Source organism: Penicillium roqueforti, assembly GCF_015533775.1.
Source record: "Penicillium roqueforti strain LCP96 04111 chromosome Unknown scaffold_05, whole genome shotgun sequence".
Classification (NCBI taxonomy): Eukaryota; Fungi; Ascomycota; class Eurotiomycetes; order Eurotiales; family Aspergillaceae; genus Penicillium; species Penicillium roqueforti.
This window is the reverse complement of record NW_024067569.1, coordinates 540,590-560,013: the sequence shown is the minus strand read 5'-3', so window position 1 is coordinate 560,013 and position 19,424 is coordinate 540,590. Positions and strand designations below refer to the sequence as shown.

Genomic DNA, 19,424 nt, shown 5'->3' with positions numbered 1-19,424 from the left:
ATTCATCCCCCCAAAACCATGGCATTCCGCAGCCTTTTCGCGATCCCCCGACAGTTATTGACTGAGACCACATCTCTCGGAGGTCGGTCGGCATTTAGCAGTCAGCTCAGATGCAATCAACGAGGTCTCGCAACGGTGGTACCGCCAGTCACACAAAATGCGACAGGTTCCAAGGGCCCGACAGCTATTGTTTTTATGAACATGGGTGGACCTTCTACAACGGACGAGGTGGAGGACTTTTTGAGCAGACTATTTGTACGAGTCATAAATGGCTACATTGGCCACGTTGAATTGATATGCTAACACATGAACTACAGGCTGACGGTGATTTGATTCCCCTGGGACGACTCCAATCGTATATCGGCCCCCTCATCGCACGTCGGAGAACCTCGAAGATTCAAAAGCAGTACGCAAGTATCGGCGGCGGATCGCCCATTCGGAAATGGTCCGAGTATCAATGCGCAGAAATGTGCAAGTTATTGGATAAGATCTCCCCGGAGACCGCGCCGCATAAACCTTATGTCGCCTTCCGCTACGCTGCCCCATTGACCGAGACCATGTATAAGCAGCTTTTCGCCGATGGGTTTGGCAATGGCAAGGGAGGACGTGCTGTCGCGTTTACACAGTACCCGCAGTACTCCTGCTCAACGACCGGCAGTTCCCTTAACGAGCTGTGGAAGTGGCGTAATCGTCTCGAGGGAAAGCGCCCTAATGGAGGGTCCGAGCCAGCTGGCGCAATCCAGTGGAGTGTCATTGACCGTTGGCCTTCTCACTCTGGTCTTGTGGAGGCGTTCGCACAAAATATCGAGGCTCAACTCAAGACATACCCAGAGGAGAAGCGAGACCAGGTCGTGTTGCTGTTCTCGGCCCACAGCTTGCCTATGAGCGTTGTCAACCGAGGTAGGCTATGTCCCCGATTACTCTCTAGAATTACACTAATTATTCTCTCACACAGGTGATACCTACCCGGCCGAAGTTGCAGCGACAGTTCATGCCGTTATGCAACGACTCAAGTTCAAGAACCCATACCGCCTGTGCTGGCAATCACAGGTCGGACCTAGTGCGTGGCTCGGGGCTCAGACAGCTGATACCGTTCAAGAGTATGTGAAACGAGGACAGACGGACTTGATCCTGATTCCCATTGCGTTTACAAGCGACCACATCGAGACACTGTTTGAGCTGGATCAGGAAGTCATCCATGATGCCAACAACCCGGGTGTCAAGCGCGCGGAGAGCTTGAATGGAAACCCGGTTTTCATCCAGGCACTTGCCGATATTGCCCGCGACCACTTGCAAAAGGGAGAATTGTGTTCTACCCAGATGACACTGCGTTGCCAGGGCTGCACCAGCGAGCGGTGCTTGGGTCAGAAGAAATTCTTTGCCGGCCAGGAACATGCTTCTATGGTGGTCTAACCTTGGAAGCAACTAAGCTTACATGAGTTTTTGTTTGGACTAGGGAAGTCCAACCTTGTATGTATACGGACTACGAGGCGTTGGAGGCGTTGTAAGAGTATAAAATTTCGGGGATAATGTACTGTACGATATATATTTTCAATTCTTGCAGGGCATCTTACGATATACAAAGGCCGTCAGAATGACACCTTAATATGACTACATGTGCAAGCCCAATTGCGGAGATTCCGGAGCTAAGAGCTGCCAATGATGAAATCCCGATAAGAATTCAAGGAATCCAACTAACATTCCCCCCTCTTTCGTATGAGGGTGATGATGTGTCGTGTCTCTAAATCTTACAAATCAATTTGTTAGCGGTAATCTTACAAAGTTGGAATCCTGCGAAATCCCGAAATCACCGCCAATGTCCCAACTTCATCATGGAGAACGAAGAACTCTTTGTGGGGGATCCCGATATTGCGGAGCTGCACACAGCTCGAGAGACTCGTCCGATTGAACATGTAACCGAAAACACGCCTCTAATTGATGAAGCCGATGGGCTGCATCGACGGTCTTTTGACCTTACGAATAATCGGCCGAAAGGGAGGAGAGCGAGTGTGAGTGACTGATTTACGACCAAAGCGTCGGAAACAACTGTCTAATCTGCAAACATGACAGATTTGGTGGCTGCTCCCATTTGGTGTCCTTTTTACCCTGGGTTTTGGTGGAATGGCTGTGCCCAAGATCAATTTGGTCATGTCGCTCATCTGCCGAGATTATCTCGCCGAGAAGACCACCCAAGACCCCGGATTCACCTATCTCCCTGTTATATTTGGGGATAATAATCCACAGTGCCAGATACCGCAAGTTCAGTCGTTGGTTGCTCAGTTCCAGCTCTATCTCAATCTTATTGCGGGTATTCTATCAGCCTTAGTGAGTCCCCGGTTCGGGCACTTATCCGATCGCTACGGGAGAACCAAAATGATCGCGCTGGGCGCGATGGGCGCGGTACTCAATGAGGTTATCACTGTCATTGTGGCTAAATGGCCAGAGCGGGTCTCGGTCAATATGCTTCTAGTTGGAGCAGTCATGGATGGACTGGGTGGATCATTTACAACCGCACAGGCTTTGATCCATTCCTATGCCTCTGACTGCACGCCCACTGAAAAACGAAGCGTGGCATTCGGTCTCTTCCACGGTGCTTTGTTCTTTGGAATTGCAGCTGGACCAGGCGGTGCCGCATTTTTGATCAAGCATGGAGGCACGCTACCCGTCTTCTACATTGCGCTTGCATTCCATGCAACTTTCTGTCTATCGGTCTTCTTCATCGTGCCTGAATCTTTGTCCAAGGAACGACAGCTCGCGGCCCGCGAGAAGCATCGCTTGAAAATTGTGGATACTGACTCTCCTAAATGGTACTCTTGGCGTGTCTGGAACCCAGTGAACTTGTTCACTCCGCTTTCAATTCTGATGCCCGCCGTTGGAAAGCCGAGTGCCTTGTTCCCCAACCGCCGCGGTGCCAGTCCGGCTCTACGCCGGAATATCATTCTGCTGGCTGCTATCGATACTGCTGTCTTTGGAGTCGCCCTGGGCACGGTACAGGTTATCATCATCTACGCCGAATACATGTTCAACTGGGGCAGCGTGGAGTCCAGTCTGTTTGTAGCGACCGTTAATGTGGTGCGAGTGATCAATCTTTTCCTGGTGCTTCCGCTTATATCCATGTTCTTCCGCACCCCGTGCGTGGAAGACGGAAACATTCGCGGCTCGGACATGCTGGACATTGTTCTAATCCGCACATCTATAATATTCGATATTTTGGGCTACATTGGCTATGCTCTGTCCAAGACACCATCAATCATGGTGATTTCTGGTGTCGTCGCCTCGCTAGGTGGCATGGGTTCTGCAATTCTGCAGTCATCTCTGACCAAGCATGTGCCGCATGAACGCATTGGACAGATGCTCGGCGCCACTGGTCTTTTGCATGCTCTTGCTCGAGTTGTTGCACCTACTGTATTTAACTTAATCTATAGTCTGACGGTTGCAACATTACCTCAGGTAGTGTTTGTGGCCCTTGCGGCTGTTTTTGGTGTAGCATTCCTCATGAGTCTGCTAATCAGGTCGCATGGTATGTTTATTCTCCCGATCTCCTACAAGAAGTATACTAATTACTGTGACAGTTACCCTGGAGGCTGGTCCCCCTACTGATCTAAGATTGGAAGAAGATGCCGACGAGCATGACGGGCTTTTGCGGTAATGGATGGTTCTTTCTTTGATACAATAAGCTGTGCTTCCTTCTAAATGTTATATGTCTGCTTCGTAGCGTCTTTTTTGATGTTCTATATGATTGATTGAAATAGACCGGTCTTTCTTATTCTACTTTGCAACTCTCATGGATACATGACTATGTAACTAGCTGTTGGTTATTTCGTAATGAAGATGCTCGATGCATGCTCGGCAGACTAGAGCCATTGGAGAAACACACATATATCGATAGACCTGGAGTAGGCATAGAATATGCAGCCCAACTTTCTTTATCATATATCCCTTTCCTCCTGATTTTTATATCTTATAGGTCGACGTGAAGTCATGGAAGTTGTATGCGGTTAGATCCATGGGTCGTATGACAGGCCGGCCTCCGGTCTCCGGCAACCGGCACTGGCCTAACGCGCAAGTTGATTTGCATCGGGAAAAAAGATGTTACTCCGACCTTACCCTACGCTCTCCGCTTCAATTGCCTGTACACCTAATTTTGGACCATAGCTGGTGGTTGAAACTATTTAAATCTCCTTTGTTTCAGTCCTCTGCTCGTTTCGGAACATCGGTGCAAGGCCGCTCATGTACGACTGGTGAACCCGCGCGCAACCCGCGCTCAACATCTGCAATATGCTTGCCCGCGCCGCAAAAGGCGGCTCGATAATACCTTCTCCCAATGCCCTCCGGGTACTCCGCCAATTGGCTCTGGCCGGCTCAACAGTTGGCGGATTCTGCACCGTCGCAGCCCTCACGTACGAAGCCCATCGCCGGGTCCGCATGGCCGAGAAAATCATCGAGAATAAACGAACACTACACAGCAGTGCGCCGAATTACGATGCAACATCTGCCGCCAAACGACTAAAGGTGATGGTCGAGGCAGCAGAGGCGGGCGAATTCATGGGCATTGAATCCCTCAAGGCGAGGAATCGGAACGTACCCGATGAGCCAGGGTTCGAGACAGAAGACCTTGAGCCCAAGCCCAAGCCCAAGCCCCTGGTCAGCTTGGAAAAACACCATGCTCGCTCAAAACGTTCGCTCTTTGGGAGCCAGTCAATTGCACAATCCAATTACACAGGAAACATCGATTCTCCGGGTTTGGCCCAGAACGCTGAAATTCTGGCTCGGGAGAAACAACAGGGCGAACTTGCACGAGAATCTGGCAAGCTGCCCTTTGACGCCGAAATCCGCAGGTTGTTAACTGAGGAGCGGGAAATCACTGCTGCGAATTTGTTCTTAGCGCACACTCGGCAGACACCTAACATCTCTTGGGAACGCAGAGAGCTTGCATGTGTTATATTCACCGCCAACTGCATCAAAGGAAACCTCTTCGTTGCTCGAACTTTATTCAATCGCCTGGACAAAGTCAGTGTCGTCTCGGCGGAGATGTGGGCTACACTGATGCATCTCCTTGCGAAAGAGGGGCATATTGACTCTGTCGGCGTTATATATGATAAATTCAAAACTAGCTTTGCTGTTCCAAACCATCTGTTGGAGGTCATCCTGCGATGTCTGATCGAGTCCAAACGGTTGGACTCGGCCAAGTTCCTCTTCTTCCAGCGCTTCGAGGATGACCGTGACTGTGGCCTGTGTGGTGCTTATCTTGATGGATTATGGCGGAAGACCAGGAGCATGGAATTGCTGTCTTCCCAACTCGGCCTCATTCTCAAACGCCTCGAATCACTCGATCGAAGACCAACGGAGAAACTTTTCAACCCAATGGTCAAGGCCATGGTTGAAACTGGCCGAGCTGAAGAAGCTGAAGCTATGGTCAAGGCTATGCCAACACACTACGGGACTGAGCCTGGATGCCGGACCATTGGCTTGATTATCTACAACAGAGCACTTAACTGTGAATGGGACAGGGTCATGGATGGCATGCATGCTATGCACGAGCATGGATACACCCAATCAAAGAAGGATTTCACTATGATTTTCGACCGTGTCTTCTTGGAATACTACCCCACGCACACGGGCCAGCAAATTCTCGACTTCGTCATCTCTTGTATCAACGATTTTGACATACAACCGGACAAGGTACTCCACCGACACATTCTCGAAGCGATCATTGAAAAGGGCAACGAAGATATGATCGCACTCATTATGGAAATGGCCGAGGAACAGAATTGGAATACTGGTATTGACGAACGGTTTATCAAGTCACTCCTGAAGAGCCGAAAACTCGCAATGACCGACAACCCTGTGGGCATCTGGCGACTGAAGCAAGCCGCCAAGAATCGACAAGATTATTTAACTTCTTCCAGGCGCATCCTTGGGACTAGTTCTGACACTTGGGCCGTACGGGGTGAGAAAATTGCCCCGATTCACATTCCCGCCGAGGAAACTTTCCCTCAAACGGTCAGCGAGATGGTGGCATCCAAAAATGCTAGTCTATATGTTCCGCTCCACAAACGGATGGAGCACTTTATCAACATGGGCAGACACACCGATGCCCTGGCCATTTACCATCACGCATCCACTGGCGGTTTCGTAGTCAGGCCACTTCATCTGAAGCTGGCTGTGATCGCCGCGATTCTCAGTTGCAAAAAGACAGGCTTGGCGAACGCGCGACGTCTAATTACATCTGAATGGGATTACTGGAAGAATATGCCTTCTCTCCGGCATAGTAAGCGTTTTACTTCGTGGATTCCCATCTTCTTCCAACGGGTCATGGAGGTAGACCCAGAAGCCATTGGGTATGGAGGCTTGATCAAGATGGCCATTTTTGAATATTACGATGTTTGTGCCAACACCAAGGGTCTTTTGGTGAAGCACTTTTGCGCTACGTCTTCCAGCCGTTACCTCATTGGGGGTGGAACGCCAGACCTTGCCGTCGATCTCCTCACAACAATCTATCAATCTCGGTGGCGGATCTCTCATGGCTTCGACCAGGTACTATTGAAGATGTTGCTGCGTGGGTTTGCCAAGGTCCATAACTTTAAGGGGGTCTGGTGGTGCATAATGACAGTCCTCTCGCGGAATGAGCCTCTCAATCAAGACTTTGTCGTGGAAGCCACCTCTCAGCTGGGCCCCCTAGAAAGTGCGATCAGATCCGATGGCTCCTACGATGCTGCGGGGCAAGTTTTGGTACTCCGGCAGATCGTGGGGGCACTGGAGGCCAAACTTGAAGGTGATTCGCATTGGTCAACCATTAATGTTCACCCGGAGTTGAAAAGGTTGAAGCGTTCCAAGCCATTCAAACTCACTGAGCAACAACATCTCCTGCCCACCACAGACCTAGGGGAGCTCATCATGAACTTTGACGAAGAGTGGGAGTTGGATCTGTTGCTTAAGCGCAAGCAGTTCGACGCTCCTGATCATGCAAAGTGGTGGGCTGAGTCCAACGTCACAAACTCGAATACCGTGCCTTCAGAAGATCCCGAGTACCCGTGGAACAATCCAGCGCATTGGGGTGCGCATTACGTGCCGGAGAAGTACTCGTCCGACTATCACCTGGAGTTTTCACTTGGAGGGGAATACGATGAGTATATGGAGTATGAAGATTATCAGGGGCACCGGGCGTCCCAATGAACATGTATAATAGTGTAAATAGTATATGTACAATAGCCATCCTCAATAGATTCATAAATATATGCCTGTATACCGTCGTATATCCAAATCAGTCCACTCGGAGCGATTACTACCGTGGTGTCTCCTGCGTAGAATTGGAAAGGCGGAGAGAGGTCATCCAGTGAGGCTTTCACATGTCACGCCACCACCCACCCCTTTCTCAAACATCAGCCCATAAACACAGGCCAATCGACTTTCCTTTAAATCAATTGCCTAGGCCGATAATGGTCCTGCCTCAGTCGACTCCGTTCTGACATTATCTACTCTTCCAAACCCAAAATGGCATCCGTGCTCAAAGACGACGCTTCCCTCTCCACGGCCGCTCAACGCCGCATCGACAACCACGAAGCTGATGTTGTAATCGTTGGCGCTGGAGTCCTGGGCTGTGCGCTTGCTGTCGCACTGGGAAAACAAGGGCGCAGTGTGATCCTGCTGGAAAAATCGTTGGAGGAGCCCAACCGCATTGTCGGTGAACTACTCCAGCCGGGAGGTGTTCAGGCGCTCGAGCAACTAGGGCTACGGGACTGTCTGGACGATATTGATGGCATTGATGTGAAAGGATACTGGGTTTCATACTTTGGCGAGCCGGTGCTCCTCGAATACCCCAAGTCTAGCCCAACCTCGCCTACACCGTTAGGACGAGCTTTCCATCATGGTCGGTTCGTGATGAAACTACGGGCAGCCGCTTTGTCTTGTCCCAATGTCACAGTGGTTGAAACCAAGGTGACTGGCCTCATCATATCGCCAGATACCGAGGAAGTCCGTGGAGTTGAGTGTATGACCAAGGATGTCAAAGATAGCTACCTCGGCCAACTCACGGTGGCCGCCGACGGCTACAACTCGGATTTCCGCAAGCAACACCACCAATACACACCCACGCGGCGATCAAAGTTCTATGGTTTGGAGCTCATTGATGCGAAACTCCCCGCGCCTAACACTGGTCATGTCCTCCTCAGCGATAACCCACCCGTGCTCATGTACCAGATCGGCACTCACGAGACCCGAATCCTTATCGATATCCCCGATAACTTTCCTCTGGCCTCGCTGCAGAACGGTGGTGTCAAGGGCTACATGCGAAACAACATCCTGCCTCAGCTCCCAGAGGGTGCCCAGAAGCCGTTCGCCGACGCGCTAGAGCAGGGCCAGTTACGGTCAATGCCGAACTCCTTCCTGCCTGCCGCGGTAAACAAGACACCCGGCTTGATGATTCTAGGAGATGCGCTCAACATGCGGCACCCTCTCACGGGTGGAGGCATGACGGTGGCGCTCAACGATGTCTGTCTCATCCGCGAATTGCTCAGCCCAGAGCGCGCGCCCGACCTCTCCAATACAGGCCTTGTCCTCGAACAGCTCGCGGAATTCCACTGGAGACGAAAGTCTTCTTCTTCAGTCATCAATATCCTCGCGCAGGCTCTCTATGCGCTCTTCGCTGCAGACAGTATGTATTCTGACTCTTTGGTTAATTCCAGTAACTAATTGTTTCTATAGATCAATACCTCCGAGCTCTTCAGCGTGGCTGTTTCCGCTACTTCCAGGTTGGACCAGTAGGCGGCCCCGTTGGGCTGTTGGCCGGTCTGATCAAGAAACCTCTGGTCCTTGTCAGCCACTTCTTCTCCGTCGCCTTCCTCTCCATTTGGGTTCTCCTCTGTGATACCCCTCCGCTCAAGCTAATCCTAGCCCCCTACTACGCCTTCATGATATTGTACACAGCCTCTGTCGTGATTTTCCCATACATCTGGACCGAGATCTGGTACTGATCTGGCTTGGATTCATCAATTGGTGTTCTACTTTCCTCAAAAGCGACAATGGGGGTACTATCGTAACCTGTGGAATATATTGTCGATATTACCCGCCAAGTCTTTGTTTAATATCCCATCTTCACCCTGTGTCTTTTCTTCCACGCCTTATGTCATTTAATCTTGTCCAGCATTTTCCCACTGCATCTGATACATTGCAGGATTTGTGTTACAGATTTACTGTACTATATACTATATGTCATACCATTATTTCAATGATAGATGATACGATGTCAATATATCCGGAACATTCCAATAATCAACGCTTTCTATGCTACATAAACATACAAAGAAAAGAACCCCAACCGATTCACAAGATTCACACCCTCCATAGCCCACCTCCCTTACTTCCGATGCCCATACACCAGGAAACACCAAACCCAAACCTAACCCTCACAACAACTTCACACAAAGCGAATATGCCAAAACCCCAAAACAAAACGAAAACGAAAACGCAAAGAAGTTAGGTGCAACAGGCACAGGGGTCTGGTCCACACGCCCAAACCAAGGCAGCGCACCAACGCCAGGCAGCTGGAGACCCGACCAATTCCAATCCCAGGAAAGAAAAGACATGACGGCACTGGCTGAGCGGATGGCGCAATTATGCACGAAGGAGATGCTGGAATACACCTCGCAGATTAGGCTGTAGGCGAGAAAAAAGCAATAGTATAAATACAGCATTAAGGAAATGAATATCATCCACATCTTTTTGTTTTCTTTTACTTTTTCTTTTTCCTTTCTCTTTTTTGGGTGGGATTGCTGTTGGGTTGGGATGTGTCCTTAAGGTATGTATGTGGTGTATGGATGCGGATTCTTGGTGTTTGTGGTTTATCGTGGATTGTAGAGCGGATGGGTTGCTCTGCACGATGTTGTTCTTGTGGGTTCAGGTAGGAGAGAACGAGGATGAGCACGACGAAGGGAAGAGAGAGAGAGAGGATCTGAGAATTGAATCTAAGAGGCTAGACTTTCCATTTCCTCCCTTTGTTCTCTAGGTCTTTGTTATTCGCAGCCCGGTCTCCCATTTACAGACACTGTTGACTGACAGCAAGCCAGAAGGACAAGAAAAAGAGTTAGAAATCGGAAGAGAAGACAATGCAATCCAGGAAGTATCAAATACATGACCTGAGCAGGAAAAAGAAGACTTTTTCGAAAATTTTGGTTTGTTTCTCATTGGCAACAAGTTAATATCTTTCTCTTTTGTACAAAACCAGGACCGAAAAAGAAAAAAAAAATTGGCATAAGAAAATGAAAAGCATCAGACACAAAACCGGGTCTAACCATTGAACACAAAGAACTCCGAACAACTGGAAAGAAATCGTCTCAATGCATGGGAGGCGTTTCCTGGAAAATGAACCGGCCAACTTTCCCGATGGCAACGAATGCATGCATATATGGGCCCTAGTCCCTCGGTGACGGGGAAAGGGGTGGGAAAAAAAGAGCAAAATAATGTATTTCGGGGGAACGTAAGTTCGTTTGGGGGATACTGCGCGGAACGGAAATTTGAAAGCAATAAAATCATTTTTGAGACGTGAGTATCTGCTCATTCCTCGTGGACGTGCTGGAGATGATTACGGAGGCGCAACGACGCAAACCTAGTCAACCGCCTTTTCGCAAAGAATCATCTGCTGCAATAAGCTCATTACCGCCGTTGATCCCGTTTCGAGGCTCCATTGATGACTTGGTGTTCTTGCGGTTCTTCTTCTTGGTCGTCTGCCATCCATAAGCGATCTCGTTCGTGCCGTTAGACTGTCCGCCTGATCTTCGGGGCGAGTCTGTGTGTCGATCTTTGGTGCCCGGAGTAGAATTGTGAGAGCCATCGTGTCGGCCTTGGCCTTTGGGCTTGCTCTTGCCGTTAACACCGTTTGCCTTGTCGGAATGGTCGCCATTAGTCCGGCGCTTCGAGTTCGTCGATTGATGTCGATTCTCATTCGACCCGGATGCAGCAGGTTTCTCGCCCATCTGTCCCGAGTGCTTAGGCTGGCCGATTTCCTTTCCTGACCCTTGTGCCGCACCATTCCTTACTCGGTCCGGACTTGTCTTCGCGGGTTGCTGTACCAGGTTTTCGGAATTTGATAGGTGGTAGTTCTGCAGCCTACTGGCGAGAAGCTCAGACTGGCCATTCATGTCGGACTGGTTTTCCCCGTTCACACCATTGACCTTTTGCGTTTCCGTAGATGGCCGCGTGAAGACAGCCGAATGCTCCAAGTCAAAGGATCCGGAGTCCTGATAATCTTGAGACAAGGAATCGGAGAAACTTGCAGGTGTGTTCATGTTGTGATCATCTGACGAGGTATAATGGCTCACCGCCGAGTAAGGGTCCATCAAGTCAGACCCATACGCCGAGCGAGGCTCACTGGGACGCACCGATCCATCCACAATCAGCGGACCTGGTGCAACTGGACGTGGGGCGGATTGGGTAGCTTGCGACGGGGGCTTGGGAACTGGAATGTGCTCCGAGTGAGCAGTGTCCGACGAGAACGATCCCGGTCGATAATCTGGCTGAAGAGGAATAAACGAATATCCATTCGAGACCAGACCCATCTGTGCGGATAATGGCGGCAGCATGGAACCTTGCTGCAGGGCTTGAAGCTGTTGTGGGGTTATATAATAACCCACCACATCTGGCTGCCGGTTATCATCCACAGAGGTTGAGTGGGATCCATTGCTGGCCAGACTGTTTGAGCGCATTACATTCTCATCACCACTCCCTTCTCCGCCTTCTGACGACTCGGTGGCCGACCTTTGTTTTGACCAGTTATCCGTGGGTGGCGGCATGGTATAAAGTGGGATATAGCCGGGAAGAGAGGGTGAGCCCTGAGGCCGTGCAGGTTGTGAATGCGCACGAAGAGACTTTGGGGATCCGTTCGCAGTTGACAATCGCCGAGAATTACGACGAGTATCAGGAATAGCACTAACAGCAGACGGTGAGGGAGGGTTGGTGATAGTCGCTTGCGAGCCAGATGCACCAACTGAAGCATAGGTGGGGTTATAAATCGTTTGATGTCGTTGGGTTGGGCTGAGAGTAGCATGACTCGCGGTTCCTGTTCCTGACCTCGGGCATGAGTTTTCCTCTGGAAACTCTTGGGGTTGGGGAACTGGGAATTGGATAAATGGCTGACGGATGAAGACTGGCGGTGGTCTCCCAGTAATCAATGCCTGGCTATGCAATTGCATCCGCAATTCTTGCTCCTGTGCCTGCAAAAGCTGGATTTGTTGGTATAACTGGTCATGCAGAAGATATTGTGCTTGCTGTTGTGCGTGCAGGGAGATATCGGTTGCATTGCTAGTATTCGACTGCCGGAAGTTCGACTTGTTTGCGGTATTCGACTGTCGTCGCCCGCCAGTGAGCCCGCCGCGCGAGAATTGATTATTATATCTGCCGCCGCGGTTCCCTCCCCGTCCACCCCGCGATGGAAGGGAGGGTGTGAGAGTTGGCCGCGGTTGGGGTGGTGGTCGTTCCCAGGTCCGCTCTTCTTCTGCTGGGAATTCAAACTGCTGACAACATCCTTCTAGATCACCGTTTGCGATATATTCGAAGGCCCTTCGCAATTCCAAATGCAATCCCCGGAACGACGTGTCGTCGGCGGTGTTTCCTAGGTTCCTTGACGTGTTGAACGGCTCCTCCACGCACAGTCGGTTGTTCAACATCAGGTGCCAGCCCTTGGCCTCTTTGTTGATCAGGGTGCCGTCCCGTACTGAGATGACGTTCTTCTCATAGTCAAATTGATAGCCATAATACCGGAAAAACCCAAAGAGCAACTCGCCAACCGATTGCTTGTTCTTGCGACCAAATTGACACAAGGTCTTCAGGTCATCATCGAACGAGCAGACCAATCCATCGTGAGTCACCCTCTTCTTGTGCGGACGTGCTTGCAAACTTGGGAGAACTGGGGGATTCCTTGTCTGCAGAAAGTTAATGATCAAACAGATCCAGGTATAAGAACTAAGGGTTCCACCAAGTGCTGCATCATTGAGGGTTCTTTGCTTTGTCCAGTGCTTGATCGTCATTGCCAAAGGCCGCACTCTCTCATCCACCTCGACATAGGTCCGAATCATCCGAGTGTTTTCTAGCGCCAAGGTATTATTGACATTCATGTCACAGGCTAAACGGAGCTCCGGGTCCCAAATCTTCACGATGGGGACCTTTGCATGCGACACACACACCACCCGTTCCATCCCATCTGTTTAGGTCAGTCTATTATTCAGTCAAGTTGTATCAACGCGATCCCTTACGTTTGGCCAACACCTCGGCCAACAGGCACACATGTTCCAATTCCTTGTAGCTGGTTGTGATGCAAATGTCCACTGCGCAAGTTGTTAGTTATCGCCTTTTATTTCTCTTGTGCCCAAAAAAAGAGAAGAACCTACCATCCGAGTCACTTGAACAGAGCTTATTCCCCGACGAGCCAAAAATGTTCGCCTTAATATTATGATTCGGCCATTGCTCATTGAAAAGCTTCTCCAATTTCCGCACAAGTTGTCGTCGTCGATCATCACTCTCAGCAGACGGTAACAATCGATCATACAGATCCATGATATCGGTCGACAATTTTTTCTCCTCGTCCGGACTGAGCTGCTCCTTCAATGCCCCTTTCTCCTCCGGTAATATATCTGCTCCGAGACTATACGGTACCCGTCGTCGAAAGAATGCCATGGCGGTCTCATATTTACATCCTCCAAGCGGTTTCCGGGAGAATGGGGGTAGGTGTGTGGCTTCGGAGTGGGTCGATCGAGGGGAGGTGTTTCCGTGGGCGGGGGACGGCGACCGAGAATGGAAGGAGAGGTTGCGCGCATGTTGGTATGGGGTAGAAGGAAGGGAATTCGACTGGTGCGAAGTCAACGGAGGCCGAGCGGCGGGTTCGGGCACGTCAGAGTGTTGCACATTGGATTGCGATCTCCATGCCATCGTGGAGGGCTGTGCCGACGCTAGCGAGGCGACGTCACGGTGAAGGGAACACTTTGCATTCCCATCGATTTTTGCGACCATATAGCAATTCACAACTCCCACACCGTTGTGGTCCTTCCGTACGGGGGCTCGGCAAAAGAGATGAGAGTCCACTCCCACACACCACACAATATAATCCGCTCAGTTTCCGCTCTGGAAATGACTGGAGAAATTTCGGCGATGGATAAATTCGAGCGAGGTAGGTTATGGCACGTGTGTAACAAGTCAAGGGTTCGTTGATATGGTGAGACAGCCGGGAAGCAGATCGTTTGTGGTGGGAGACAATCGCCCTCGACCAAAGTCGCGAAGAGCCGAGTTTTTTTTTCCTTTCACGCGGGACCGAAGAAAATCGAAGAGATGTAAAAAGACAATGCCTCAACCAGGAGATGAAAATAAGACACGACAGGCGAATAGTCAAAAAAAAAAAAAGGGTCTTCGAGAGCGAGAAGAGAGCGCAGGTTTCGAGGATTGGGATCAAAGAAAAGCGACAAAAAAGGACCAAGATACAGGATGCAACATACAATCCGTGTGCCCTTTCAGTGAATTTGTAGGAACCAGCCTGGGTTTCCGATTGTTGAGGAAAGGAAGCGTAGCCAGAGAGGGGAATTTGCGGAAGTTGTGAAGATGATCGAAGCCCTGGAGGTCAGCCCCTGTCGGCGGTAAAGAAGACACTCCCGACCGTTCCTTAAAGAACTCCAATCTTTCCAACGTCCACGATTTTATGTATAGCAGTCGAGCAATCGGAGGAATGTATTCAGGGCCAGTGTTTGCAACTTGGAACAGATGTTGGTGAGTGGGAAATTAGCTTATAACGTATGACGGAGTAGCCCACGGAGAGCGACTATTGGGGAATAGTTCTCTGCCCTCATTTCTTAAACAATTAGGGGCTGACTTCGGTCCTTTGTCTCTGATATAATCTCTCGCTAATATATTTCTTACTAGCACTCTTTGTTCTTTTTCCCCCGAGCCCAGAAACTTGAAGCCCTGAAGCACAGAAAGCCAATGCAGAGTTGCCCGCGGTATCACCGAGCTATGCATTCATGCAGGTACCATGACGACAGATTATTGATAACCCGGTGTATTTGTTGAGCCTCTTGGACTACTAGCTATTGACTGAACATGGCAATTCCTAAGAGAAGCCTTATATGCTCCATATGTCGTACTTTCTCCTTTTTGCCTCCTGATCGTCGTTCTTCACTTCTCCCCGCGATCAGCATGGTCCTTGCACGTGCTGCTAGTATAAGCTAATCCATGTCAGTGGCCTGAGGCATAAATATGACATAGATACTCCGTATGCTTCAGGAGTAACTATGTTGTAGAATCTAAGATTCTGTAACATACATCCTCGGTGACTCAAGAGCACTCAATCACACTTCTTCTTTGTTTGGGAAATGAATCCACCACGGACCCATAATTCACTCCGGAATCTGACAGTGGCTGCCCGGATTATAAGGCTTGAGCGGATGAACCTTGCGAGATAATAGCTATTGGATATTTGTTCTGGGGTTAACCGAAGAGTTGATCGTCAGATGGTAGCCTTTGTCTACAGGACTGGGTATCGCCACATCGGGAATGTGAGGCTTGTTTTGGCGTGTTTCTTTGTAAAACTATCTACCCCTCTTCAAGACTGACTGAACATCTAGTTATCAAGATTCAAGACAGCTCCAGCTTGCGACTTATAACATGGCCTTCATAAAATCAAGCATCCGGCTTCTATGACTAGGACCAGATTCGGCCGAGAGCAGTTGCATGTATGACGAGTGGGAAGTTACTACGCTTCCGCAGGGTAACGCGGAGGCATGCTTGCGCGTATCGTCTAGTTGTAAGTTGTATCTTTCCGGAGGGTTTAAAGAAAAGTGCTGATGCTGTAGCGTCTGCTGGATCAACCTATACAGACAACAGGGCAGAGTTGAAGGAACCGATAACTCGACTGCACTATCAAACGCAAATCCCTCTCCTACTCTATATCTTTTGAGTACCTCGGTACCTGCAATATCCCGCTATAAAGTCGATTCACCCCGATTCCACGTATAGAAATGGTCCCATGTACATGCGGGGAAGACTCGGGCTGCTGACTGGCTCGTCAAGCCGGCTGAGTACATACATGAACATCGCAGCGGCCAATCCAACTCAGAGGGGCGCGGACCTTGCGGAAGAATATACAAAGTAAAAAATGATGGCCGTCGGACGTTGCCCCACCTCTCCTGAATTGACCGAGTTGGTCAAAGCACGTTCAAAGTGTATTCTGGAAGCGGCAATGTACTGACTAGTATTGCATTACATCTACCCCATGTGTACGGAGTAGGTATTGTTTCTACTAGTATATCTTTCAATGGGGACTTTTAACGGACCTGCTTCAACCATATGTATACGAGGCTCTCTAAATGAGCAGGCTACAGCAGGCTACATCAGCCTACAGCGGACTATACCCATTACATGCGTTTGTTCTGCGCACTTTCCATGGAGCTGCAGATCAAATTCCAGATGCGACTAGAGTGTTCACTTGCAGCCTCCGATGGCGTCCATAGGCAGAGAGTTCTTGGCAAGCTGACTGCATAGTGCAGAGCCTTTGCAGATTCCAAGGTTAGCATCATCATACGTTGACTCCAGGGAATTCCTTGTTTGGACCGGGTTGTATTGTGAAGATAATCTTAGAACAACTTGGAAAGTTGAATCTTTGAATATTGTACTGAAATGGAGTATAAAGACGTAGGGCATACAAGGGCAACACAATGTCAATGTCCACGTTTTTAACGGTTTCCAAGATTCGAGCATTAACCTTCAATAAGATATAGCATCAAGTATACTCCGTACAGACAGTAATAGTTGGATAATAAGTAATCGTAACTATCAGACACGAGGAAGCTCGACGCTTAGCCCCCGTGTCCCCGTCCAATCTCCGGTGACCGGCCCCATCAGTGACGAATAGAAGCCCTTCGGTTGCCGGGAATTGCCGCGTACTTGGGATCTTCGATGTACAGGAAAAAGAAGGGAATTGCTCAGGTGAATGGAAGTGGAAGCATTGAATGACAAATACGGGGATTGTCGATGTTCAGTCGAATGTGCAGAGACTTGGGTATATACTCCGTCCAGACGGAGTACTCCGTATACCGTTGTAAACATAAGATACTAACAAAAGAACTTGGATAAGTATCTAACATGTGTTGTCCTACTTTCAGAATAAATAAAAAGAAAAATAACAATCTCCTATTTGCCCCCGTATACTGTCGCTATGTAACTATTTTCCTCTTTGGCAAGGCAATTTATGAAAAGACCCCCTCCCCCCATAAGGTAATACACACCCACCCCCCCATAGGACCCTCTCTCTCTCTCCTTTTCTCTTCTTCATCCTTCCAATTTTTGGACTTTCTCTGCCTCGTTCACTCGTGGTAGAAAGAAATACTCGGAGGCTTATTTGCTGTAAGTGCCATGATTCTATTTCGATTTCCAGGCTGGGATTTTTTCTTCTATACCCTATATACCCCATTGAAGATACTTTGAAAGAGCGCGGAAAAAACACCCTCGAACGGTTTTACCGAGCCCGGGGTAAAAATAAAAAAAATATCTCAAATTTCGAGTGTTTCTTTTTTATGTGTTGAAAGAAGATCTGGAGAATTGTTTGAAAAGTGTGTGTTGTGGATCGACGCTCACATTTTTTTACTCGACAGATCGCCTCTGACCGGATCAATCTCCCCCCTCCCCTGAACAGTCGCACCCTCCGGTCCTTTTGATCTCGACAATGTCTTCGTACTACGAACCTCAGGGCTGGCAAGCACCCGCTGCGCGCCAGGTCTCTTGGGAGCAGCCGGCGCCTCCCTCCCGGTCAGGTATGGGATCAAACGCCGAGGACCCCCGGCAAAAACTGACATTCGACAACAGGATCGAGTTCGGTCTCGCAGCGCGAGGATCTTCCGGCCTTTTCCTCCCAATTTGACGGTACGGACACACTTCTGCTTGAATCTCTACAATTGCTTATCCGGAAGCCGAATCGCATAATGGGGGATAAAGTTGTTGATTTTGAAGCGAGGCGATTGTGGAGATTACCTGGGCATACTTTTTTTGGGGGGCACCCTTTTGGAGACAAGTGCTGATACTTTTTTTTTAACTTTATAGAGGTCGATCGTGCGATCGACAATCTCGTCAAGAGCGGGAAGTTGTGGAATGCTCCTCGGCGGGATTCGATGCCCATGATGATGGGCCGGCCCTACCCCGACTACGGTATGTTGCGGGCACGGATGGCACCCAGAACGCGTTTCTGACTTGTCTCTTGACAGACCCTCGTATGGGTGGTGGCCCTCAGCGACACCATTCGATCAGCGAGTTCGATGGCAACCGTATGCCCCCGGCGGGCAATGCCCAGGGTTTCTATGCCTCCCAGCGGTACCAGGGTCGTCCCAACGAGGTGGAACAGATGATGCAGGCGAAGCGTCGGATGGCAGCACAGCGTGAGAGGGAACTCCGCAACTATCACCAGGAGCAACAGTACAACCGAAGTACGTGGTAGCCTCTGTCTTCTTCTTTTTGAGCCTCGTTATATTCCCCCGTCGGCTTTTTCTTCTCTCTCTTTTCACTTCCTTGCATCTATGTATCCGGCCTGTGTAATATATTTGGTTTGGCTGCTTCGCTTTTCTTTTGAACACGGGGTTTTAATACTTTTCTTCTTCCTTTCAAGGCCTCCTCGCCGAGATGTCTGCATCCAAATCCGACCGATCCACCAGCCCAGCTGCCGTGAGCGAGGACAGCCGTCGCGAACTCCTCGCCCGCCAGCACCGCGCTCTGTACGGCAACGAAAGCCCAGCCTTCTTCCCGCCCGGTGCCTTCTCCGATGATAACCCACGCCCGGATAGCCAAGCCGGCGGTGGCACCCCGTCGTCCGCCGGTGTCCGTGGATCCTCCCCGCGAGGCATGGACCCATTCGGCCTGACACAGGCCGGCGCTACTGGCACCGATGCCACCACGGGCCTGCAGTCGCCCTCGCGCGCCAACAGCACCTCCTCGCCTAGCTCCGCTATTAACGCTAGTTTCGGCGGTGAGCAGCCCGTAACCTCGGCTTCGTCGCCCGGCGCAGACTCTCCCTCCCGCCAGGCCTCTTCCAAGCCCGCTGGTCCTATTGGCACCGTCGGTCCTATCGGTTCCCGTCCTGCTCCCGGCCAGACATCTGCACCCCCTGCCAATCAAGCCTTGAACAAGCGCTCCATCACCCCTCTCCCCTCCCCACTTGGGCTCGGCTTCACTCCCGCTGATCCTACTGCTGGGCCCGCTACTGAGCGCACCTCCTCCGCCGGTCCTTCCCCGGCTGTGGCCTCTGCAGCCGGTGCCCCTGGCACCAAGGACCAGGCCGGTGGTGTTGGCCTCGGCTGGAGCAACGGCAGTGGCGTCTGGAGCTCCAAGAGCGGACTGGGCGTGCAAGCTTCCGTTTGGGGATAGATATCCACTTTTGATGACATTACTCCAAGTGGGCGCTTGTT

General features: G+C 50.3%; 6 protein-coding genes across 6 annotated transcripts; 5 read left to right on the top strand and 1 right to left on the bottom strand.

Moving 5' to 3' along the window:
* Positions 1-18: 18 nt before the first annotated feature.
* LCP9604111_3394 (ferrochelatase HEM15) lies at positions 19-1,413 on the top strand (the record flags this gene model as incomplete). Its single annotated transcript, XM_039070977.1, has 3 exons — positions 19-255; positions 318-900; positions 956-1,413. 3 exons carry the CDS (start codon positions 19-21, stop codon positions 1,411-1,413), a joined length of 1,278 nt encoding a protein of 425 aa, XP_038930661.1.
* Positions 1,414-1,832: 419 nt separating this feature from the next.
* LCP9604111_3393 (putative tetracycline-efflux transporter) lies at positions 1,833-3,649 on the top strand (the record flags this gene model as incomplete). The annotated part of the gene is made up of 3 exons (XM_039070976.1): positions 1,833-2,009; positions 2,071-3,520; positions 3,573-3,649. 3 exons carry the CDS (start codon positions 1,833-1,835, stop codon positions 3,647-3,649), a joined length of 1,704 nt encoding a protein of 567 aa, XP_038930660.1.
* A 629-nt stretch (positions 3,650-4,278) lies between these two features.
* Positions 4,279-7,176, top strand: LCP9604111_3392 (pentatricopeptide repeat protein; the record flags this gene model as incomplete). The annotated part of the gene is made up of 1 exon (XM_039070975.1): positions 4,279-7,176. One exon carries the CDS (start codon positions 4,279-4,281, stop codon positions 7,174-7,176), a length of 2,898 nt encoding a protein of 965 aa, XP_038930659.1.
* Positions 7,177-7,494: 318 nt separating this feature from the next.
* On the top strand, positions 7,495-8,972 carry erg1 (squalene monooxygenase erg1; the record flags this gene model as incomplete). Its single annotated transcript, XM_039070974.1, has 2 exons — positions 7,495-8,653; positions 8,704-8,972. The coding sequence occupies 2 exons, from the start codon at positions 7,495-7,497 to the stop codon at positions 8,970-8,972; spliced, it is 1,428 nt and encodes a 475-aa protein (XP_038930658.1).
* A 1,635-nt stretch (positions 8,973-10,607) lies between these two features.
* LCP9604111_3390 (uncharacterized protein) lies at positions 10,608-13,917 on the bottom strand (the record flags this gene model as incomplete). Its single annotated transcript, XM_039070973.1, has 3 exons — positions 10,608-13,192; positions 13,245-13,316; positions 13,380-13,917. 3 exons carry the CDS (start codon positions 13,915-13,917, stop codon positions 10,608-10,610), a joined length of 3,195 nt encoding a protein of 1,064 aa, XP_038930657.1.
* A 3,778-nt stretch (positions 13,918-17,695) lies between these two features.
* On the top strand, positions 17,696-19,383 carry LCP9604111_3389 (uncharacterized protein; the record flags this gene model as incomplete). Its single annotated transcript, XM_039070971.1, has 5 exons — positions 17,696-17,783; positions 17,836-17,892; positions 18,070-18,174; positions 18,231-18,449; positions 18,629-19,383. The coding sequence occupies 5 exons, from the start codon at positions 17,696-17,698 to the stop codon at positions 19,381-19,383; spliced, it is 1,224 nt and encodes a 407-aa protein (XP_038930656.1).
* Positions 19,384-19,424: the final 41 nt, after the last annotated feature.